Source organism: Hemibagrus wyckioides, linkage group LG14 (genome assembly GCF_019097595.1).
Source record: "Hemibagrus wyckioides isolate EC202008001 linkage group LG14, SWU_Hwy_1.0, whole genome shotgun sequence".
Lineage (NCBI taxonomy): Eukaryota > Metazoa > Chordata > Actinopteri > Siluriformes > Bagridae > Hemibagrus > Hemibagrus wyckioides.
Window position 1 is genome coordinate 6,550,457 of NC_080723.1, and position 26,662 is coordinate 6,577,118.

At 39.2% G+C, this 26,662-nt stretch overlaps 1 protein-coding gene across 1 annotated transcript in view; it reads right to left on the reverse strand.

Annotated features, from left to right (window-relative positions):
• Positions 1 to 26,662, reverse strand: part of kcnq1.2 (potassium voltage-gated channel, KQT-like subfamily, member 1.2) — a 119,587-nt gene that overhangs the window by 35,425 nt on the left and 57,500 nt on the right. The window contains exons 15-18 of the mRNA XM_058407560.1: positions 4,786 to 4,861; positions 3,853 to 3,947; positions 3,608 to 3,648; positions 1,167 to 1,228 (exon numbers count right to left, since the gene is read on the reverse strand). Coding sequence (XP_058263543.1) covers positions 1,167 to 1,228; positions 3,608 to 3,648; positions 3,853 to 3,947; positions 4,786 to 4,861 — 274 coding nt within the window. The remainder of the gene's footprint in view (positions 1 to 1,166; positions 1,229 to 3,607; positions 3,649 to 3,852; positions 3,948 to 4,785; positions 4,862 to 26,662) is intronic.

Below are 26,662 nucleotides of genomic sequence, written 5' to 3' on the forward strand. Positions count from 1 at the left end.
GATTAGATTAGATTAGATTAGATTAGATTAGATTCAACTTTATTGTCACTGTACATGTGGGTACAAGGCAACGAAATACAGTTAGCATCTAACCAGAAGTGCATTTCGCAGTGCAAATAATTAGCATATATAATAAGTATATAACAATAAATAATTTGCATATATAAACAATATACAAAAATATATAAATAATTTGCATATATAACAGTATATAAACAGTATACAGTGGGAGGTAAATGCAATGAGTAAATGCAATGAGTGCAAATGAGCAAATGATTGTAGTGGTGCAATAAAGAAGGTATTGTATACCATGATAATAATTAAATATATAAACAGTATACAGAGGAGTTATGTACAATGAGTGCAATGATTTAGATGATTACAGGCCTTAATGACAATTAAATAAAGGGAGAGAGAGAAAAAAGTGAAATTAAACTCAAGAAAGTAGAGGTCCTGTCCAGTGCAAATACAAACATAAAATTAATCACTGAGTTAATTTATTTATGACACATCAAATAGCTGGTATTATAACAGAATTTATCATTGCTAACAGTTTATGCATGCATGTATTGATTGGAGTAATGTTACTTTTCCATTTAAATGTGTTTTTTTTAATGATTTTGGATTATCTGTTGTTTTTTTTATATTATTTATTTAATAATGCACGGTTGTGTATTTGTAGACTGTGTAATAAAATGAATCTCATATTTCATATTTATATCTGTGATAAAACAGGAAACAATTTATTATATTGTGCACATAATCACATCAGAATCTATTTTGCTTGGCTTGTTATGTAAAGAAAACAACCGGGAAACCTGCCTTCATTCTTATGCTGGTTGGACTGCAGAAGGCACCATAAAGATTGTGCTATCATGTGCTATCAAATTGCTCTGACAACACTGAGACTCCAGACTACTGTGTGTGTGTGTGTGTGTGTGTGTGTGTGTGTGTGTGAGAGAGAGAGATGTGTCTCAATGAGCCAGTCAAAACACACGGTGTGGATACTATCTGTATCAGAGAGGAAGATCCAGAAGAACATCCAGTTATCAGAACATCAGCGGGAGTCTGCTGAGAGTGAGAGCAAGATACACACACCCACACTCACACACACACACAAACAGACACACACACACACACAAACACAAACAGATACACACACTCACCCTATCTTCCAGTCTGATCAGCCTGGCTCCAATCGTGTAGTACTCCTTGTCCACACCTTTTTCTGTTTTTTTTTTAACAACAAACAAAAAACAAACAAAAACATATATTTTATAACACCAACAACATCTGAAATAGTCTTATATGGGAAATAGGTAAATAAATATTCAGACACATTTGGGTGTATAGATCCACTTCAAATGGTTCAATGGTTTGAAACTGGACTCGCAAAATACTGTACAAAATACCAAACTAAATCTTTATGTTATTTAGCAAATTTTAAACTGTAAATATCCCCTGAGAAAAAAACGTTTAGGGTGAAGCTTGAATAAGGCACCAAATGCACAAGCAGCAGCCTTGCTCCATTTTGAAACTCAAAATACACGAGCAAGATACGGCCATAATGTTTTTCTGGTCAGGTTGAACCAGGTCATGTGACTCAATTTTGATCAATGATAAGATTGGGTGAAAACTTTTACTCATGTCCTTTTACAGGATGCCAAAGAGAACGTATCTGATGTGTTTGAAATGTATGATCTTTTAGATTATTACCATCATCCACATCAGTCTTCTGTTGGGTTTTTTTCATCTGTGAAATACGACTGACTGTATACGTGTTCTTCTCTGTTTTGATGATCGACACCCCAGTCACATCCCAGATGTTTTCACACTTGGTATCTGATTCCAACTGAATTCATCAGGATTATGTCACTTTCACTACAGCACACAACTTTCCAACAAAGTCCCTGACTCTAACTGTGTGAGAAAATCACACTAACCTCGCAAGGCTTTAAACGTGTCTGTACACACTGACTCCTTTTACCATTGCAGATCTTTTTTTTTCTTTACATTTACTGCCCTTTTCCAGAGTGACTTACATTTTAATTCTTTTTTTTATACAAGTGAGGGCTAAGGGCCTTGCTAATGGGTCCAGCAGTGGCACCTTGGAAGACCTGGGATTCAAACTTAGAACCTTCCAATCAGTAGTCCTTAACCACTGAGCTACCACATCCCTTTTTGCTCATTTGTAATAGTAAACATGTCCAAATCGTGAATGTTAAAAGGTTTTAAGATCAAGGTTCTTTATTTGTCACATTCATATTACAGATATGTGTGATATAGTGAAATGGATTTTCTTAGCTGCTTCTTAGTCCCCCAGTGCAACAATGAACAGCACAAAAAAAGAGGTAAAAAAGAACATAATAAAATACAAAAAGAACAGAATATAAATTGTGATAAACATTTAATAATATAAATTATTATTATTATTATTAACATTTATGTAAATATATATATATATATATATATATATATATATATATATATATATATATATTATGTATATACAATATAGTCTCTGGAGAATGTAAGTATAATGGAATATACAATTTATACAGAACTATTCAGTGTGCAAAAATGTAAAAGCAGAAATGCCCAATTTTGGCTGAATTTATTGGTGTGGGTTTTCCTACACCATCAAAAAGTGTATTCATTAATTTATTTATTTTTAATGCTGAACAAATTCCGAGACAGCATGAGACTGAATGCTGCAGTCTCAATGTTGAGACTGAATGGTACATTCCAACCTTTTACACCTAGAGACTTGAGCTGAGTTGTATACCAACATTCGGAAGCATGGTGTGATTTAATTTATTCTAATACATACAGTATGAACTTCATTTTAAATAGAATTGTGTATAACTACATAATAATAATGATGCCTGAATAAACTGGTTAGTGCAGGTGATTACTGAGGTGACATCACTCATGATGTTCATATGATGTTACCTAGCGTACTTTATGAAGACAATATTATGAATGTGTCTTCATTGGTGGGAGTTTAAAAGAAGTATTCTGTGCTTTTAGTTCGGCAAATTCAAGTACAAAACACTCCACAAGCTTCATAAGTTTAAAAGAAAAAAAACTGCTGTGAAATGAGGCATTCATCAAACTCCAACAATCATAAAACTCCCTGAAATCCTGGGTTATGACCGGATATGTAGAATCGATACAGAATCTAGTTTTTGCTAGAATTTTTGCATTTTTCGATATATGCTCAAGTTCTTAGCACAAATTACAGAAATTATCTTGTCATACCTCATGTTCTGTTTGGAAATATACCTTTAAAACAGTGAAATATTAATGTGACTTTCTCATATATTACAGGTTTTGTGCTACAGCTACTGTAGAATCATGCTGCATGTAATTTAGAATCCAAAGCAGTCAAACAGATGCCTTTAGGTTAGGCGTACCTTTAACCACAACAGATCAGAGTGTTAAGTCATTTGGCCAGAGTGTTAAGGTGTCTGGCCACATAAAAGTGCTTGTTGTTGCAGAAATGTCCCATATGTTATGCGTTTTCTGTAGTCTGCATAGACAATATATGGATGTCTGTTAAGCTTTATTGACAGGCTGGGGAGGATGGTGTAATAATGACACGTACCTGGCAGGAACATTCCTGGCTTTCCCAACGTGTGATCCATCCTAAGAAAAAAAGCAGGAAACAGCAAAATATGCATTGATTGTTTCAGCCCCCCTAAAACCCCTTTAACACCCGTCAACACCCCCCTCCCCTTCTTCCCTTTCCCAAATCTCCCACCCATACAATTAAACAGACAATTGTAAAACAAAAGCAACAAAGCACAAGCTCTGGGGATGATGATGTTGTTATTGTTGTTGTTGTCTCACCGTCTCTGGAGCTCTTTAATGCGAACCATCATGTTCAGGTGGCCCTGGGAATACTGCTCGATCACGTCTCGCACGTCGTAGGGTTTCCTTGCTTGCTGCCGAGTGCGGAGACAGAGAAGAAAAAAAAAAAGCACGGATAAAAGCTAGCGTCCCTCTGGGCCTCTGACTTCCATGCTTTGTTACCATGACAGTGTTATTCAACAAGTTAACTAGAAAGGGCTTCATTAAGTGCCCCCAAACAATGTGAGGTGAGTTTACAGATTATTACAGAACAATACTCACTGCAATCCAAAACTTCCTGCAGTGTAGTGAAATATAGCTGTGAAATGAATAACAAAATTCCTGTATGGACAGCGCAGTGCTACGTTCACACTTACAGGGACTCGCAGTGACAAGGCAACCGGAGATCATTCATTTTCAGTGAGAGCTGAGAGACTTCCGGTGACATCAGTGAAAGGGACCGCTGATGATGATTCAATGTGGGCGTGTCTAGCGATGTGACAAAGTTTAACTTTATGCAAATACGGAGTGACTTCTAATGAGAATGAAGACAGTGGGGTGCATGTGATCCATGGCAAAGAGCACACACTGCTGCTCCTTTATCTCTTTCGATATGATGCTGACTGCTGAGTTTTATATACAAAACATCAATCCTTCCACCAGAATGTTTCATTTTAGCAGCAGGACAAACTGACAAACTTCTTGTCAAGTGGAATGTTAGGGGTTCCACCAATTGATATAACATTACTATGGCAACGTCTAGTATGAACTCCTCCTGTTAACTTTATAGTACAGTCACTGTTTGATGTAGTTGGCAGTAGGTGTTCCTACTGCTCGTTGCCATAGTAATAAGTTACATTTAATAGTAAATAACTGTATGTGTGAATGTAGCTTAAGAATGAAAGAAATGGCGGCATGAAGACAATTCTGTACCTGAAATTTCCGTCTAGCTACAAAATACTGCATCCTCCTTATGACCTTGATTGCAGATCGATGTGCATGGGTAAGTCTGGAGAAAACAAACACACACACACACACACACACTTACTTTGATGTCTCTTTCTTGCAAAAGTAAGGTAGTTCTGCAAACTTCTTAAGAAGTATATAACATCAGCTTGTGGTCAAATCAACAGTACATGAATGACTCATGTGCTGTGGAAAATCTTGTGTCTGTGTGTGTCTGTGTGTTTGCATGCTTATGTACTACCCAGATAATCTTTTTTGTTTATTTATATATCAGTGTCATAGTTTAAAATCCCACATGTATTTCAAGCAATAGTTTTGAAGTTTGGCATTTGGGGTAGTTTTTTTTCCAGCTTGATTAATGCAGACTTTTATCTTATCAGTGATACAGAGTCCCAAGTTCTCATGTCTGGCTCAAAGCATGTGACTTTTTGGGTTTTATCTCTGAATTCAAAGTGTTGAGTTTATCCTCTGTTCTGTGTTATAAATATGTGAAAAGAGAAGGCCAAAAAAAAGAGAGAGAAAATAAGGAAATGAGATGTGAGACAGGGAAAATAAAAGGGCAGTGACAGTGAAGAAAAATAGGGCAAGTTCAAAGGAGGATTGTCATATCCCTCTGATCGTGCACAAACAAAATCGTACGTCACAAACGTCTGGCTCAGAGGAATGCCGGCACGCCTGATTCTCACACACACACAAACACACACACATAAACAATGCCATTTCATAAAACGTCCTTTACCACAAAAGACAAACCACATATTTGCGTGTCTCAGGTCATCTTTTTCTAGATAAGCCACTGTGTTGTTGCTGAGATGAACTACACAACATAAATCAACTCCATGTGCCGCAGGGTTTTGTGAGGCTCCGCCAGGACACTCGTTTGTTTTGATTGCTGGTCTGCCTCCATCTTCATCCTGCTCCTTTTGTGGCGTCAGCAGTCAGAGTGGAGCTCTTAATTAGAGGAGGGACAAGAGCTACAAAAGCAGCAAGAGGACCAACACACACACACACACACGGGCACACACACGGGCACCCACACGTGACAAGTGAATGCACATCAAAGAGAATCTTCTAACTTCTGTCCTCCCTTTTTCTCCTTTTGTCTCAGTCCCCCATTATGTCTTTCTTGATCTCTTTCTTTCTGATAATCAGGTACATGAATGCATGAAACATGAAAACATCCGGAGTGAAGTTTTTTTTCTCTCCCTGTATGTGTAAAGGGGAAGAGTTCGAGAACTGCGCATAAATAGGAAAGAAAACACGTGTCCCCAAAACATATGCTGTTAAATCCCAAATCTCTTTCCTCCTATTTTATCCCCACACACATGGAGCGCAGGCTTCCGTCAAAAAGGAACGTCTGATGTTTGAGCCCGCGAACACAATGTTCTCATATCACTGTCAACTCATGTTCCATAGCAAATCTACACGGCCACATACACTATATTGCCAAAAGTATTCACTCACCTGCCTTGACTCGCATATGAAGTGACATCCCATTCCTAATCCATAGGGTTCAATATGACGTCGGTCCACCCTTTGCAGCTATAACAGCTTCAACTCTTCTGGGAAGGCTGTCCCCAAGGTTTAGGAGTGTGTTTATGGGAATTTTTGACCATTCTTCCAGAAGCGCATTTGTGAGGTCACACACTGATGTTGGACGAGAAGGTCTGGCTCTCAGTCTCCGCTCTAATTCATCCCAAAGGTGTTCTATCGGGTTGAGGTCAGGACTCTGTGCAGGTCAGTCAAGTTCATCCACACCAGACTCTGTCATCCATGTCTTTATGGACCTTGCTTTGTGCACTGGTGCACAGTCATGTTGGAAGAGGAAGGGGCCAGCTCCAAACTGTTCCCACAAAGTTGGGAGCATGGAATTGTCCAAAATGTCTTGGTATGCTGAAGCATTCAGAGTTCCTTTCACTGGAACTAAGGGGCCAAGCCCAGCTCCTGAAAAACAACCCCACACCATAATCCCCCTCCACCAAACTTTACACTTGGCACAATGCAGTCAGACAAGTACCGTTCTCCTGGCAACCGCCAAACCCAGACTCGTCCATCAGATTGCCAGATGGAGAAGCGCGATTCGTCACTCCAGAGAACGCGTCTCCACTGCTCTAGAGTCCAGTGGCGGCGTGCTTTACACCACTGCATCCGACGCTTTGCATTGCACTTGGTGATGTATGGCTTGGATGCAGCTGCTCGGCCATGGAAACCCATTCCATGAAGCTCTCTGCACACTGTTCTTGAGCTAATCTGAAGGCCACATGAAGTTTGGAGGTCTGTAGCGATTGACTCTGCAGAAAGTTGGTGACCTCTTCGCACTATGTGCCTCAGCATCTGCTGACCCCGCTCCGTCAGTTTACGTGGCCTACCACTTCGTGGCTGAGTTGCTGTCGTTCCCAAACACTTCCACGTTCTTATAATACAGCTGACAGTTGACTGTGGAATATTTAGGAGCGAGGAAATTTCACGACTGGATTTGTTGCACAGGTGGCATCCTATCACAGTTCCACGCTGGAATTCACTGAGCTCCTGAGAGCGACCCATTCTTTCACAAAAGTTTGTAAAAACAGTCTGCATGCCTAGGTGCTTGATTTTATACACCTGTGGCCATGGAAGTGATTGGAACACCTGATTCTGATTATTTGGATGGGTGAGCGAATACTTTTGGCAATATAGTGTATGTGCTTGCTTCTGTTCCTGATAAGATCTAAGTTATCCTAGCAAAATTATTGTGTTTATACAATTATAGTTATGATTGTGTTTCATCATGAGTATTGTGTATTTTTTTGTGTTCTTAAAGACTGAACTCAGCCTGGCAGCTGGACACAAGACCTTCACTGTTATCATATCATACAAGTGTCTCTGTGATAAGACTGAGAACAATGCTGTCTCTTGATGAATGAGAGGCCTAAAACAATCTGTGTGTGGAGGCTGTGAGGCCAAAGTCAGCTAGGGAGACGCGCACACACACACACGCACACACACACACACACACACACACAGCCAAAAACTTTCAATACGGGCAGTCTCTTATTAACTAGCAAATTAAAAACTGGACTGTGGCCTCCTCAGTCCAAAATTTTACATTTAGACTGATTCAAGAAGCTGCTTTTTAAAACGTTTTTACAATATTATCCAAAGCGCTTGTCAGAAAGGAAGCACACATTTTTAACATCATCCGCCATTAGTTTATATATAGAGAGATGAAAACATGCAGCAGCAATAATCCAGCAAGGGTTCAGCAACCCAGAGAAATAATAATAATTTTTAAAAAAAGCTAAGCTGTAAACACACATATTGATAACATGTGCTTAACTAGATCTGTTTTGTTAGACAGTGTCTCAAAAAGCAAAATCTACTCTCTGTTAACATCTGAGATACATGTTTTCCAATGTTTATTAACATAACATCTTATTAATATAAGATTATTATACTTCTTTTACTCGATTAGGACTTTTTAAGCACACAGTGAGCACACTTCTAAATGAAAGCCTGAGCACACACTTTTAATCCCCTGCAGGAGTTATTACTGGCTTATGCTTCATTAGAACTGCTCGTTAGTGTCAATAAAAAGCAAACATTGGAAGTACCAGAGAGTTAACAGTCTTTTAGACAAGTTAAATGTCTGTCCAACAAGGAGTCCGGTAAAAAACTGCAAAGGAATAATAAGTCAAAGCGTACGCAAGACAAATGTTCATCAAAGAAAAACAGCAGTGTGTTTAAACAGAGATGATCTGGGGAACAATAAGTCTGAATGATACGCAATATAATACGTCCTAAAACATATAAAACAGCATACTATTCACCTTTTGTTAGAACATGTCTATCAAACCATCAAAAGGTGCAACGTCCATGAAGAAACTGGTGACAGATGTTGCAATCTTACCTGATTAGTAGGCAATGATGTCATTCAAGGCTTATAGATTTTACTGAGAGCTTAAAGCAGAACTCACAAGCTATAAGTTCATCTACAAAAACAGCTACTTTGTGTACAAATATGTTGGTTTTAAAGAAATAATATTTTGGACAGCTTTTTTTAGTTTACAGGAATTTGAATGGAAACATCTCTCATTAACCGTGCAAGACATCATTGACCTTGAAAATAACTGAGGGCATGAAGCCTTTATTATCGCCACACATGCATTACAGCACAGTGGAATTCTTTTCTTCGCATATCCCAACTGAGGAACTTGGGGTCAGAGTGCAGGAGCAGCTATGATACAGCACCCCTAGAGCAAGAAGGGTTAAGGGCCTTGCTCAATTGCCCAACAGTGGAGCTTGGTGGTGCTGGGGCTTGAACCCCAATCCTCTGATCAACAACCCAGAGCCTTAACCACTTGAGCCACCACTGCCCAAAAGCTTTATCGCCCAATGTGGGGCTATCCAATTAAATTTATTTGCATAGCATTTTTAACAACTGACTATGTTACAAAGAAGCTTCACAGGAATACATAAATTTAAAAATGAAAAAGTTTTATATATATATATTTTATCTCTGTTGAGCAAGCCAGAGGCAATGGTGGTGAGACAAAATGAAGAAGAAACCTTGAGAGGAACCAGACTCAAAACAAAACCCATCCTCATATGGGTGACAGTGGATAGTGTGTAATTTACAGTTGCGTGTACAACAAGTGGCTGAAAGCAAGCAAAAAAAATCTATTTTTAATCTTATTTGCAGCAAGGAAATTAGAAAAATATAAAATCAGTTAAACTGCAGATTACTAAACCTGAACTACAGTGTCAAATGCTAACTCTGACATAAATTCTGATATCATTTCTCTCTTTCTCTTCATATTTCTTCTTCCTTCTCCTTTTTAAACAAATGTTAACAAATGTTATTGACTAAATATCCCTTTGAGGACCAGACACTAGACAAACCGGCTAATTAAACTAATCCAAAGCCTTAGATATAGCCCCAATATGATCCTTATCTTACATCCACACCATAATTATTAGTCTGAGTATGTACTATAGATGCGAGTGAAATGCTCAGTTCTGGAGAAACTGCAAAAAATGACAAAGGATGCTTGATGAGCACATTCATCTGTAAGCTTTATATAACCGGAAAAGGAAACAGTCTGAGCTCCTTTAAGGCAAAAACAATCATGTTATCAACTTCAAAGCAGTACAAAGACAGACAAAGTCTTCAGAAGGTTGGGATTTAAGCAAGGGGGCCTTGAGACAATGTGGAGATAAATAACAACAAATATATGCGTGTTCACATGCGTGTGAACAGGTGGGAGAGAGAGACAGAGAGAGAGAGAGAGAGAGAGAGAGAGAGAGAGAGAGAGAGAGAGAGAGTGAGAGAGATACAGAGAGAGAGAGAGAGAGACAGAGACAGAGACAGAGAGATCAGGAATTGAGGGACAGCACACTTACTTTGTGTAATGCTGAGACTAGGTTTATGCTTCATGTTCTCAATAGGATTGCAAGCTGCTTATAGGATAAGACATATTAAAGAAAAAAACTTGGTTGATTTCTTTGTCTGCCTGACGGTGTCTTTCAAGCTTTCAAGCTACTTTGGGTCTGTATTTAGTTTTTTGTCAATTTCTGGAAACCTCCGAAAGCAAGTTGTCTGTACTGCCCTGAGCTGCTTCAGCATGGGGGATTATTATTTAAAGAACTGCTGTATAAAATCAATATCCAATCATGTGGTTGTACTAAATATCAGAATATTCCAAATAACCTAACTCTTGCTTGTGCTTAAATATCTAGTAAACACACTGCTTCGTAATGCTTCGTACCACAGGTGAAACTTTTAACAATTGTGACGGCGGAGCCAACACCACCGCCCACATGCTGCCTAAACATGCTCCTGACATGACTTACGCCCAAGTGCTGAAAGGACAGCGCTGCTTCAGCACCCCACTGTTGTGGAAAGCAGGACAGCACATGGGTTAGAGTTAGGAAAGACGGGGCGCCAAAACCGCTCAAGGCTGAGAGCCTTCAGAATGGCGGCCAATATGCTGAAGAAGCTACATGACAGGTTCAGGCCTTCTGCCATGATGGCACAGATATTGTCGGACCACTGCTGAAGTCAGCCCGGGGGCACAAGTACATCATAGTCATTGATTACTTCACCAAGTACCCTGAGGTGGTCCCACTTCAGAAAGCCAATGCCCACAACATCTGTGTGGGAATCCTGGAAGACATCCTGACCAAACAAGGTACACCATTTGTCTGCCATCTCACGGTTCATCTGTGCCAGCTGTTGCAGATAAAAGACCTGAGGAAACTCTTCTATGACCCCCAGACAGACAGACTGTGAGAGGTTCAGACACAGAAGCTGATGCTCTGGTGGGTGGTAGACAAGGTAGGGAGGAACTGGGACTTCCTCCTACACTACATGCTCATGCTCATGCTGTCTTGGAGACACAACAAGCCTCCACTAGAATAACCCCCTTTGAGGACGATGGTGCTTCTCCTCGTGCTTAATGCTGCCTGCAAGTTCTTGCATCATTGGCAGGGCTTGTGCATGGTCCTCAAGAGGGTGGACCCAGTAAACTACTGCCTGCAGCAGCCCATTAAGCACATGCAGCAGCCTGGTAACAAATATCAATTTGTTAAAGAGATGGGTTGAGTTGGTCATGTTTGATGTCACACAAACAGAATCCCTACAGATCTCATGGAACATACCTTGGTCCACTGACGGGATGATCTCACTCTGGCCCAATCCAGGAGCTAACAGAGTTGGTGGACCAGTTTGCAGACATGTTCTCCTACACCCATAGACAACCTGGTTGAATGCCTGGGAAGAGCACAGTTTATTTTGACTATAGACCTCACAAAAGGATATTGGCAAGTGGCCCTGGCCTCAGATGGCAAGCCCAAGACTGCCTTGAGCATAGCCAGTGGCCACTGGTAGAACCAGATTCTTTCCTTCCACCTGCATAGGGCTCCATCCATGTTTCAAAGGCTCACGGATGTCATCTTGAAAACCAGTTGGCTATCTGCAGCAGCCTACATTAACAAAATAGCACTCCACTCCACCACATGGTCAGACAACCTGTACCACATTAGGGAGGATTTGAGAGAGCTCCGGAAGGCCGGGCTGATGGCTAACCTATTGCCTAACCAATTGCCATCTGGGGCTGATCAAGGCACAAAGTAGCCACATCCCATGACCAAAAAATAGGTATGTGGATTTCTGGGGTTCACAGGGTGCTACAGGAGCTTTGTCCATAACCATTTCTCTTATGCCTTCACCCTCTCAAACATCCCCAAGAAGGGCCAACTGGATCAGGTGCACTGGACCAGCAAGATGAAGGGGGCATTCCAGGGCCTTAAGAAGGCACCCACCAAGTCTCCCCTCCTCCAAAACCCTGTTTTCCCAACATCGTCAACACCAACGCACCAGAGACAGGACTGGGCAGTGTATTGTTGCAGACATTCAAATGGGAGGAGCACCCGTTCCTTTGCATCAACAGGAAACAGCCCTGCTGAGAAGAAATACACTGCTGTGGAATGAGAGGTCCTGGCCATCAAGGATTTTCTCAGCTTCTTCAGCCTGATTACTGACCACGTGCCTTTGCAGTGTCTGAAAAGCCACTACGACAGTGCACACCTCACCATACCTTAAAGACTTTATATACTGTATATATATATATGTGTGTGTGTGTGTGTGTTAATGCAAGACTGATGTTTTTTAGCATGCGTGTGACAATCAAAAAAAGAAAATAGAGAAAGGAAATCACCCTGCTAGGGGTCTGGCTCAATTTGGCAAAACAGCATCAGAAATGCAACAACAAAGAGAAGAAGGAAAAGAACAGGTGAAAGTGAGAGCTTATCAAGCCTGAATAAGTTCTGTCTTCACACAAAACAAACAAACACCCACACACACTGCAAACTGTTGTCACACACAAAAAAAAACGGATACTGTGTGAGCAGTGTGTTAATGTGTGGGGTTTTATGATAAGGGTTCGGTGTCATTTCACTGAACACGCTTTGAGATCTCTAAGTGATTAGACTGCTGAAACAATACTGGCATCAAGACAGAATTCAGGTTGCACTGGAGAAGTGGGGGAAGGTGTACAGCTGAGTAAGCCCTGTGGTTCTGAGTATACAATTACAGGTAAGCAAGACACACTGGGCCTCAGCCAAAGTGCCAGCGCTGGAGATCATGTTTCATATATTTGTCATTTGGAAATCAAATATAGAAGGAATATATTCAGACTGACAGAAAAATAAACCTGTTCACTTGCTCCCATTTTCACACACATTTGTTGTTGTTACTCTGTGACCTTTCAGGACACAGGATATATACAGGAGCAGCTAGTACAAATTGGCTAGAAGGCTTAAGTCTTTGAAAGATAGAAAAAATGTTTTCATATTCGGCATCCACATCTTCTTGTTAACAGCTATATTTTTAAAGAGTATTAGATCTTTGTTAATAATAAAAATAATAATAATTATTATTATAAAGGTCATAGAAAAATATTATAAAATAAAGAATAGGAAGTGAGGATGTGGGCTAACTTTAACAAGATTCAAACAGCCAGTGTCAGTGGTGTCTGATGATTACAGAGGGACACACCCCCTACTTCGGGCTAATATCCATCTCATCTAATATCTTTCAGCCAATTATGGTGATGTTTCCATAATGCGTCATTAGTAGCAAATATAATCAACATGAATGAAGTTGTTGTTATTGTTTGTTCTTTCGGCTGCTCCCTATTTGGGGTCGCCACAGCAGATCATTTGGTCCGCATGTTTCAATTTGGCACAGGTTTTTTACACCAGATGCCCTTCCTGACACAACCCTCCCATTTAATCTGGGCTTGGGACCGGCACTGAGAGTTAACTCTTCAGTGGCTGGGTTACCGTGCTGCCCGGGAATCGAACCCTCGAATCCTGCCACTGGACCACCATGAATGAAGTAGTTAGCATTCTTTCATTAAAATGCAGTTAAGGAGAATGTTGATAGACTAAACACATTTTATGTCTAACCAAAGGACAGATGACAATTTAGTGTTCTTTAGTTTGAACAAAATTGTTATCAGCTTTTCTGCCTACCATGTTTTCTATTTACGGGAAATGCAGCATGAACCCAGTAAAGCATTATAAGCTTGAGTCACATGTATAAAAATGTATAAACCACAAATGTAGCTTCCTATCTGCCTTTAAGTGTGTGAGCGTGTTTGCGTGCTAGTGTTAGTAGGTGGGTGCAATATTTTACGCCTTTTTTTCAGATAGTTCAATTTCCTCCAAAAAACAACTGGTTACTCCGAGTCATTGTTCTGGTTTATTTTTCTTAAGATTTGTTTCTAAATCAACTATTCTGAATTTCAGGCATATCTTTAATTTCATGTCTTGTCTCGTTGGTGCTTTCTTACTATAACATGGAACAAAAATGCACTTTATGTTGGAAAAAATATAATTATCAGGGTATAATATCACAGTACCTGAAGGCGTATCTGATACACTGTATAATTAAACATTACAATATTTATGATTGTTAAGAGAGTGCAAGCAATGCATGAGTGGTGTGTATTAAAAAAGGTTTGATGATACTTTTATTATCTCTTTATCTTCAAAAGCAACGGTTAAATATACACTGAATCAGCCATAACATTAAAACCACTTTTTAGGTGAAGTTCAGGTGAAGTGAATGAGATTAACTACCTTGTTACAATGGCACATTTCAAGAGGTGGAATAAATTAGGCAGAAAGTAAACAGTTAGTTCTCCAAAGTTCCCCATGCTGGCAGCATGGAAAAGGGGAAAGTATAAGGATCCGAGTGACTTTGACAGGAGCGATGACAAATTGCGATGGTTAGACAACTGGCAGGTCTTGCGGCGTCTTCCCAGTATGCAGCGATTACTACCTACCAAATGTGGACCAAAAAGCACAACCAGTGAACCAGAGACAAGGGCATGTCACTTAAGGATTAATGGTGTTGTGAAGTCCATAACTTGTTGGATCAGAGCTGTTTTCTTGGCACAAAGGGACCTGCACGATATTAGGTGGTGGTTTTAATGTTATAGCTGATTAGTGTATATGATAATGTTTTCTTTCACTGATAAAGTCAGTGAGTAGCTATCTAAACAAGATTTATTATAATTATTGCAATAATATTTTGTTATATAGTCATATATTAAAGTAACTACTTCTAATAAGAACAGAGTTCATATAATTAATGCTGCCAGCTGCCAATTACAAGCCAAGCTCAACATATACTTCATGCCAAGGACACATTTTCCTGAAGGACATTTTTCTGAATCCATCCTTGATCAGTCTGAAGTAAGAGCACAATTTTGCAGAGCCTGTGCATATACATGCACGCATACTTCACTGTCACATAAACATCTCCGCTGCCCATGATGGTTATATGGCTGAACTCAGAGTGATCTTTTTTTATTATTATTTGTATAAGACCTGCAGATTGCATGACTAGAGAAAGAAAGTCTAAGATGAAAAAAAGAAGGCAAGGAAGGGAAAAAAAGGAGAAAGTTGATCCAAATGTTTTTTCATGGGTAACAAGGATGGATTTGGGAAAAATGGCCTCTTTAGGGTTCCACTGTGACCTCGGCAAGGAGATGCCTCTGTGTCTGTGACCTTGTGAACCAGGGCTGTATATAACTGTTGGAGACATATTTCTTTATGGCTGCATGCACATATATCCATTTTGTAGCTTTAATTTTGTAGCAAATTAAAGCAGTCTAGCGGAGAGTTACATGCCTTAATCACTAAACAATCATCAACGCCATCAATCTTTGTTTAAAGGAAATGCCATAACATTTTGTTTCCTGGTCAGAAATAATCCTTGAGAAAAAACAAGTGAACAATGAATAGAAACAGCTCAGGAAAGTCACCTTGAAGTCTTTGACACAGTTCAACTTGTTTGCTCACAGTTCATTTCATCTCACTTGTACACTCTCTCAACTGCAGCATAAATCATGCAGAAAAAAATGATTATAAATTAGCACAACGTCAGTTTTAAAGCCTTGCTCACTGATCAGATCGTTAAAAGAAATGCTGTAAGTAGTCCAGATAGGGGTTGAAGTTGGAAATGTGGCACACTATAGACAAAACCTTTTAGACCAGATGACAAAACCAAAGAATCCTACATCAGATTTTTCTAAATATAGAAAAAAGAAAAACAACTTCTACAGAGGTTAGGTATTGGCTGATGAAAAAATCACGTGCATGAATAATAGATTGTCCTTCGAAATATGGCAGTAGGGCTCGTTAAATTGATGGGATTTTGGATTTAAACCTGAACTGAGAGTTTTTATTCTCAATTAATGAAATATGAGCCCTATATGCAGCCTATGTGAACCGTACGTGTATCACTGTGCCACCAGAAACACTGTAAAAATCCAGAGGTAGAAACTCCAGCATTGTCACGGTCTCTCATACACTCTGTTAATTCTGCCTCAGAAAATTCATTTTAGTTCACAGTTGATCCAAAAAGAGAAGTTTACAGGATGAAATAAACAGTACTTTCAAACTAATTTACCTGAAATATAAACAAACTAGTCGCCTATAAACCGCAGCGCCCATGATCAAGCATTTACAATGGATGCTTTAGGACATTTAACTGCAACAGCATACGCTGATGTTAATGTAAACTTTCTTCACCCTGTAAGCTTCATATTTGACCCAGCACATTGCTATATCCCAAAAAATCCCAGTCTGAATTCAGCTCATTAGTCTTGACAAGTTACCCTGTGAATTTTTGCCCAGTGAAGCCCATATGAATCTTTCATATGAAAGAAAATTTTTTTTTAAATAAACAGTGACCACCTATCTGTATTTCCATCATTTAGATCATTTATAAATTATCATACATGTTCATTCCTAAGAATGAATTTGCATTCAGTTTTCTTTGTGTGTATTTGTAGACGTTTCAATATGTGTTAATGCATGAGTAAGAAAGTGAGACGGCGTGAATAACTTGTGAAAAACAAGACAAACAGGATGGGAGAGAAGCAGACAACAGCGGTGAAAGGCAAGGGTTGTGTAGATGTGAGTATGGGCTGTTATTAAGCAATGGGAACAGAGTGAGAAATCATAATTGGGGAGATGTGCAAGACGAAGTCAAAGCACAGATGGCCGGAGCACATTGTACAGCAGGAAAACGGAGGGGTTTTGAGGGTGTAGAGCGTGACGGTGTAACAGAATCATTTAGCTATGCAGGGGGATGACAAGCTCTGATGGATGGATGGGGTGGAGAGCAGGAGGAAAATATTAAGTGTTTTTGCAGGCCAGGAGAGGAAGGTGTGTGGAGGTGTGTGCTGAAAGTGGGTCAACACTGAACGAGTGTGTGTGGTGTGTGTGTGTTAAAGACCATGTCCAAGCTAAGCAGTACCAGGCCAGCTGAGGTGAACTAAAGTTTGCTTGATATTGTTACTCAGGTTTTGCAACTGTTCAGCTCTGGTTTCATATGTTCCAAAATCAGGCAGAAGCTGTTTGTAAAGTAAGGAGGAAGGTAAGATCAGGTAGGATTCACACTTTAGGCACAGTTTTTTTCTGTTATTTGTTTTCGCTTAAGGACATAAATACCGTAAATGTAAACCTATACTTTGTATGACAAGGACTATGCGAATCATTCATAGTAGGAATTTAATACGTTTTTGTAAGGTATCAAATGTGAAGAAATTTTCATGAGGAGCAATGATTCTCTCGGAGAGTTTGTTGGGACATTATATCTCCCTCTCGACAGTTTTATTCCTCAGTTGGGACAGTGGCGGGTTTGGGGAGCGGAGAGAGAGAGAGAGAGAGAGAAAGAGAAGAGAAGAGAAGAGAAGAGAAGAGAAGAGAAGAGAAGAGAAGAGAAGAGAAGAGAAGAGAAGAGAAGAGAAGAGAAGAGAAGAGAAGAGAAGAGAAGAGAAGAGAAGAGAAGAGAAGAGAAGAGAAGAGAAGAATGTTCCCTTCTTGTTTGTAAGAGAATCAAACAAGAAGGGAAAGTAATATTAGTAGCAGTAATTTGATAGTATGCAAGGAGTTTCATTTGTTTTCTCAGACACGTGTGGCAGCTTAGTGAAGCGTATGCCAATGTGCAACCATTTCATTTTTCCTTCTGACTCCATGACAGACAGGTCCCACAGACACATCACTCAGCACACACACACACACACACAGAGCCAAAACACTTAATGCAGCCAAGTAAATGTGCTTAGAATGACAGCATTATTTACATACACACACACAAAAAAAAAAAAAATACCCCTGAGAGGTCCAAAAGTACATGTTTTTTTAATGATCAAAAAATGTGCCCCAAACTTTTGGTTCATATATTGTTTATTCAGCGGAGATGAAAATTGGAAAGTTAGAGAACAATTTATAAACATTGGATGTTTTCTTAAATATTGTTCATCTTTATCGCTCAAAGTGTGAAGGAATATAAGCTATGGGTTATATCACTGTTCTACTAAAACCAAGGCACATGTATTCAATGATTTCAGCACATCTACAGCCGCAGGACATCACTAGTTTCTCACACTGCTCTGGTGTGATCTTGATCCACTCTTCTTCTCTTCCTCAGTTCGGTAACTCTAGTGGTTTAATTTTCATTTATTTATCAATAATTTTATTGCCAAGAGATTTTCGATTAGGTTAAGATCAGGATTCTAGGCCGGCTCTTTCATTATTTTAGCTTCAAGAAACAGCTCAACCTGTTTTACAGTGTGATAGAGGAATTTGTCTTGCATGGAAATTGTTGCTAGAGGAGATTCTGGTAAATATTTGTATTCATCCTGCCATCTATTAGTACAAAAGGCCCAATTCCTGCTGAAGCAAACATCCCCCAAACCCCGACACTTCCTCCTACACCCCTCACTGACTTCTTAACACACTGTGGGTTCAGTTTTAATACCAAACATAATGTTTCCCATCTGACCCAAATAAATTAAACTTGCTCTCATTACTGCAGTGAACTTTGGACCAGTTCTCCTCTGTTCGCACAACATGCTGAAAGTGTCATGGTTTGGTGGATGTAGCTACAGCAAGGATACTAATAAAGAAATTGGGTATATTTATATCTACCAAACAATGAATAGTAGCCTAATTAATCAAGTTTAATTGAGGAAATATTAATTTGGGAGACTGTTCTGCAAAGAGAACTGGAGGCATTGTGGGAAACCCTAGCTATTTTTATACTGTGCACTGGCAGGAATCATGCTGTGCATGTTTTTATTTTTGCCTTTCCCAAGAACCATTTGGGTGTATCATGTCAAAACAGATGGGTGATTAACAGGATTCAGGGATCTGCTGCATGTGAGAGCAGTGGAATCTGATTTCCTCTCAGGTTCTCACTGGTTGTTTCTCATTGGCTGTTCTTTTAATTCGTCACAGGGGGCTTCACGCTATGCATCTCATCACCAAGAAAATCAAACATGCTTGAAAATATTGGCACCTCTGTGATCACTCACAGGCTGAGAAAATGGGGGGTGGAAGTTGTCGAGCCCTAAAATTAGCTTGCTAATTTTGGGAAATGGGGGCTAAAACGGGGGCTTGTCAGGATGAGTAGGTGGTGTAGCGTGTAGAATGTAATGTCGGCATTTTGACGTTTTAAGTACTTATATATAATTTATACTATAATGCTGACTGGCTACTACATTTGACAAAAATTGTCACACTGGCTGATGAGCTAGTCAACATCAAGCTTACATTTATAATCAGAAATTGAATGTAATACATGCACAAATTCATACATCTACTTCTCGAGCTAATGTTTCTGTTAAGTAATTACTTAGGCATATTAGCACAAAACTGCACGTCTTTCAAGGGTCTGGTGCAAAAGCAGGCCCCAGGGACCCATCGGTTTTCGCTAATCTGCTGTTTGACCTCTGTCCTTAAAGAATGATACCTTAACAGAAACAGCGTGGTTACTATTTAAGGGCCAAGACACAACCAGTTTAAATGAGGACTGAGACAACGAAGACTACCATGAGGATATGAAAAACCTCCATCCAGACTTCTTCTGTAGACAAATCTGCATTGTATCTGCTTCTGCTAAAGAAGTTAGAGTAGCAGTTCAGGCCAGACGGTCCTCTGAGATTTACTGCTATTAAAAATCACTCATATCAAACACAGTATTCAAGATCATGCCAGGATTTTATTTATTTATTTATTTATTTTGGAACAGGTAAAAAATGTAGCTCATTATGATGAAGCTTAGCAGAAGCATGACACGTTACATTCAAGTACATTTAATTATACCAGGATAACCCATTACTAGTCTCCTGGACTGACATTATTACAAGAATAAATTGCAAACTAAACACAGCCTTGTGAGGTGCACTTTTAACTGTCCTCATAAGAGACACTGTGGCTCTCTCAGGAAGTGCCTGCTGTCTGTGTATCATCTGAGAAACTGGAGCTGTGCAGAATGGCAACAGGATATTAAACACACTGCCATGTATTTCATCATATTTACACATGCTAACTGTTTTACATAAAGAACACAGTCCACATGACACAGTAACAGTAGTTATTTAAATATTTATTTAAGATGTTCAGAAAAATCTGTTTTTGTTTTGCTGCTAATATGTTAGGCATGTCCCATATCTGCAAAAAAAATCAAATTAAAACCCATTTCTGTATTCAGATTTAAACCCAAAGAGAGCATGGCCTAAATTGGAAATTTTTTGAAACCACTATGACATAATGTGACACAATGGAAAAAGCTCTAAAACCTCAGCTATATCCCTCAAATTTATAACTGGTTTCAACCAGAGATTCACATGAGACTGTTTATTAAATCCTGCTCATACAGTTATTTCTTTTCTTTGTACCTGCCTCAGATATTCTCCATCAAATATAGTTGGTTCTATCCTATCACAAAATATAAACAAACCAGTAGCCTCATTTAAACTACTGTGACCCGGGCTAGGCATTCACAAAGGATGCTGCTTTTTTGTCGTTTACTTGGGATCCCAATCTCAACGCTCATCTCTAGTCTCAACTACATATCCTGTAAACCTTTCTAGTAAACTTACTATTAAAAAAATAAATGTGCAGCGTTTATTGATGTCTGTATTTGTATCTGTTTTCGAACACATCTGTTCATTCTGTACAATGTATTCATATACAGTTATGTCCATATAATCTATACTATGTTTGTGGACACATGACCATCACACCCTTCTTTCCCAAACTGTTGCCAATTTTTGGAAGCAAACAAACGTCTAGAATGTATATGTATACTGTAGCATTACAATTTCCTTCTGTGGAACTAAGAGGCCCAAACTTGTACCAGCATGACAATGTCCCTGTGCACAAAGCAAGCACCATGAAGACATGGTTTGTTAAGGTTGGAGTGGAAGAATTTGAGTGTCCTGACCTCAACCCCACTGAACACCTTTGGGATGAACTCGAACACTGACTGTACCCCAGACCTCCTCATCTAACATCAAGTGTCTGATCTCACTAATGCTCTTGTAGCTGAATGAACACAAATCCCCACAGCCACGCTCCAACATCTAGTGGAAAACCTTCCCAGAAGGGTGGAGGTTATTATTAACAGCAAAGGGAAACTAAATCTGGAACAGGATGTTTAACAAGCAACCTTATAATTCCAAGGTCTCAACATATCATTTAACCACTATTTGTTGTTTAGAATGAGGTAAACCCTAATAGTTTCCTTTGGGTTCTCTAGTTTCCTCCCACTGTCCAAAAACATACACATATGCGGGTCATGCTTAATTGTTTCTGAATATTGTGTCCTCATGCTGCCCTGTTACGGACTGGCATCCCATCCAGGGTGAATTCTTCTGCTTCGTACCCAGTGCTCCTGTGATCCAGCCAATGAGCCCTGACCAGAATAAAGTGTTTACTGAAGATGGCTGACTGACTGACTGACTGACTGACTGACTGAATGAATGAATGAATCCTTATAGGATGTGCTTGTTTGTAACATACACCATTTTAAATATGCACAAACACACAAACATGCACCCACCCATATTTTATAATTATTAATGCAGATAATTTATGTTATGCCTATATCTAAATCTAATTTAATCCTTAAAGAAAATAAAAGTTAGAGTTTTTGTCAAACAAAACAAAACAAAAAATGAAGAACAGACAAGGTCAAAAAATGTCAGATATTCTGTCTGTGTGGGAAATTTAGTCCATACCATTATACATAACAAACACAAACACACTTGGAAGCTATAATGGAGGTTTATTTGTGTGAAGGCAGTGTGCTTAGTCTTTAACAGAAAAAAACATTGTATGAAAGAATGCAAATGTTTAGGTTATGTTCCTTAGGTTGTGAACAAAGAAAAAGAAAATTACACAATGGTATGCAAAGACCAGTTCAGCTGGCCAGGTGAGCCATTGTCTGTGAGGAGCAAGTAAACACAATAATTATAATGGGACTAGTACTCAGCGCCGGCAGGAAGACTGACCCTTAATAACGTTCTTATCTGACAGGATCAGCAAGCTGAATGTCTTGGCTTGGCTGCGGCTATGAGACTTCTTTATAAACGCATAGCTCTTAGAGTATCAGAACAACGGTAACTTTATTTCCTTGCAGTGATAACATTGATAAATGAGTCTGTTTGACTGGGCCCATTCCAGCTGTTGGTGAGTTTTTTGGCATTGGGGCAGCAATGATAAAGAGCTGAGGGTCTTTCAAAGATAAAAAGACATCAAGATATGGTTTCATTTTTGGTATCCACCTCAGATTTGTTATCATTTTTGGATAAAACTTTTTTGAAAAGCTCAACATGTATTTTTAACAAGCTCAAAAGCACCACTAAAAGTACACACTAAATAAAAAAAATACACAAAATGGTAAGAAGAAATAAGACTGGGGCTGATTTTTTTCTATTCCAGACTATAAATGTGCAAATATAAAGGTGTATTTGAGAACATCATATCATTTTCTCTCCATTTGGTTATTTTTCAGCACACATCTCTGGCACACCCACTTATGCTTATTATGCTCTCAGTGGGACCATGTGATATAATATATTGCTCAAACAAATGCTACAACTGGCAAGAAAACCTGATAAATATGAGGTTTTAGCCTTTCCATCTAATATCACCACCAGTTCCTGAAAGAGGATGAGACTTTTTGTGTATTTTAATAATCCAAAACATAATCTAAGACCTTTTTTTTTAATGAAATTCAATTTGCCAAGAACACCCGTGGTTTAACATTTGCAGAACACTTGAAGGCTTCTCCAGCCTGCATAATTTGAAAAGTATGAAGGCAGTGATAAACTGGAAACTTTCTGAGGCCATGTGAACAGCTTCATTTCCTTGCCAAAATGTTTCTCTGTGCCCATTTCAGATGCAGATGAGTTTTACCCATGTATATACTGCATCCAAAAATGAATTATATGGTTTCTGTAAACCCAAACATTTGCTACTGTCTGCATATGGAAGAATAAAGGTCAAGGCACAGCATCAGAGAAATGTTTTTTTCCATATGGAAATCATTATTTTATTCCCTCTCCTTTTTTACATTAAACTGCTACAGCAACATGCTGTCAGGACTGTTATCTTGTTTATTTAATGAAATGCAAGTACTTGTCTTTTTATGGTGTATGTATCTCTTTGACCATCTCTCTCTCTCTTTCTGTCTGTTAAGATAAACATGCTCCTCATGAGATCCCAGTGATCCTGACCCCTTCTGCTTTCTGGCCCTGCCAGGTCCATCCTGATAACCTACTTCTATTTGGAGGAGTTCTCATCACTTGGAAACCACTCGCTGTTACTGAGGATAAACCCACATGAGGTTACTGTGTACCACTTAGAAACCATAAAGATAGCTTTGGACTGCAACTTGATCATATGATCAGTTTTGCTATGTTGGTTTCGCACACCAATTACTGTGAAAGCTTTCGGACTGTAATTGCCATGAACCATCAATGAACAGCTCAACAAGATAGACTTCATTTAAAAAATTTGGATGAATTTCCTGGCTAGATAATTGCACTATTTGACCATCTCATACATTAGAAGGGAAATGATTTATAATCACACTCTCCAGTGCTACCCAGATGAGGATGGGTTCCCTTTTGAGTCCGGTTCCTCTGAAGCTTTCTTCCGCAAATTGTTTCAGGGAATTTTTCAATGACTATTGATACTTGTGGGTGATGATCTGCTATTTATTTTAAAAAGATAAATGTTTATAATAATTAAAATTAATTTTCTCTGAACATAGACACATTCATCATGTAACATGTATCATGGAGATTCATGGGACTGCTGTGGATAGTACAATTGGGAGACCGGAGTTGGTTTTGCACTGAGGTTTCCATCGTGGAACATTTGACGGCTTCGGTAGGACGTAATTTATGTTAGAACTTTAATAAAATTAGACATTACGCTGATGCTCATGCTTATAAGCGGCTCAAAAGTTACACAACTGCCCTTTACTGTATAGTGTACAGTTATAGAAGGGAACTGATTTATAATCACACTCTCCAGTCTCACCCAGATGAGGATGGGTTCCCTTTTGACTCTGGTTCCTCTCAAGGCTTCTTCCTCATATCGTTTCAGGGAGTTTTTCCTCACTACCATCGCCTCTATCTTATTCACTAGAGATAAATTAAACTAGAAAGACATTTTGGGAGAATAATTCTTTACTGTTTGACTGTTCAAAAACTTTAAGTAATAATACCCTTTTCAGATCAGAAGAGTGAATCAAGAAAAAAACTTCTCACTTCACTTTATTGACTATATTAGTATTCACAATGTCACAGCAAGACTCTGTGATCATGTACTGCATGCAGTCCCTAAGTAGCAAACTGATTTTTGGCAACTTGAATCAACCTACTTGGAGAAAATCTATCTATGTGCTGGTGCCAAAACAAAGTGCTGCAAAATTAGATGGAACACAATGGCTTTGAAAACAATCTTAATACACACATTGACAAAAACAATCCCCTTTGTAAGTCCTCAAAGAAGGTCATCTGTTACAATATCCTCTGATATGCAGGCTTTTTACTTCCTTACAGACAGAATAGTTAAGGTGGCTCATTTAGCTAGAATTAAGTAAGAAAAAACTCGAAATCTTAGTCTGCTATTGTGCTGTGTAATCTTTTTGAAGCTTTTGAGGCTATCACAGAGACCTTTAGTGAAGTGTATTAGCCACATATCACAAAGCTCTAGATTTAATCATTTGATAGTCCAATTGTGCGCCATATGTGTTTCAGCCTCCACTGTTAGACGAGTCTCTGAGGCGTGGGTTACTTTTCAATCAAACAGAGGTACATGCACACTAGCGATCTGTAGTTCTGGAGGAAGTAAAAAGGACTACGGTGGCAAAACGGCTTGGTAAAAGGAGAACATGATTCATTATAATTTAATTATATTAAGCATGATTTTATATCAGTTCTAGACTTTAGCTAGCACTCAATGTAAAATCTTTTTTACATTACTGAGGAGATACAAATCCAGTCTAGTTAGATTGCTTCTACTTGTCTGGCAGGTTAGACAGACTGTATGTTATTCTTCCTTTATGAGTCTCTCTATCTCTCTTACACACACAAACACACACACACAACAGATATCAGGGAGTTTGTTATGATTATGACGGTAAAGGATGACATTATACTAAAACAAGCTATAGCTGTGTAGCCAATCATATACACTAGACCTGGATATAAAGAGAAACCTGGTCAATAATCTGGCCAATAACAGTCAAAGCAAAGAGCAACAAAAAATTTGATCTGTCTATGGTCACCTGTTTTATTTAGCTAATTTCTGACAATTAAATGCAATCATTTTCTAAACAAATCTAAAGCTAAATCTAACATTAGCCAATCTTACCAAACCTTACTCAAACTCCAGGTTTTCTTTTTGTCAATGAGAGTGAGCTCATGTGATGTAGCTGCAGCATGAGTGCTCTGTTTCTGTGCTGCTTCTGTTGATAGAGTTATGTGATCTCAAGCAAATCACTCCAAAGCAACAGTGTCTGGTTCACACACGAGCTTAAATACCCCAGATTAATCCCCCTTTCATTGTATAGGTTGTTGAGCAGGTGTGAACGGAAATGCTTTGTTTGTGTCAGCACTAGTTAACACCCTGCAACTTTACTCATCAAGTGTTCATGAAACCATCCACGTTTTGTTTCCATACCCAAGCTGTAACGTGGATGACAAATAAATTCAAAAAGAAGAAATAAACATTGTGTTGGTAGATCAGAGAAGTTATGCAGTGGTGTTTAGACCAGAATCTACAAATAAGCTGAACACAAATGAACATGTGTAAGGTCCTTTTCGGTAAAGCTTTGAGTCTGTCTAACAAAGGGGTCTGAAATTGACATTCGGCTAGGTATGCATCTGGCTAAGCACATTCTCATCTACTAACATTCAAAGGCGAAAATTCAGATACCTCTACCCCCATCCCCCTCTCTCTAGGCATGCAATTCAATCCTGGCCTTGAAAACTCTGTAACTTTACCCACTGTGCCTAGCCGTACAAGGCAACCACCAGCGAGTTTAATGGAGGTCTGAAAACATACGACCAGTGGGGGATGAACAGAGATTTCTCTATACGGCCACTGGCCATATGGAGAGCAGGACTAGAGGTGGTAATTGATGATATCTGTCTTTGGCTCTCCGACCCAACAGACACACAGAAACGACGGGATGGAAGTAGACGGAGGAAGGAGGCAAAAGCTAGTGTTACATCCCTCCTGTCCTATTCATTCATTCGTTCATTCATTCATTCGCATGGGGGGGCCATGATCACAAAGAGTTAACCCTACTCCCCCACCACTCCCCCAAGCCAACAATGAGGTCTATGGTAAAGGATATAGCACTTAGGAGCCCTGAGTCCATGTCACACATCTACTGTATGTTCATGCTCAGACACACTGCACTCTAGACTTTTAACCTTTTACAAACTGAGGCAGCGCTGACAAGATGGTGGCCAAGCTGTGC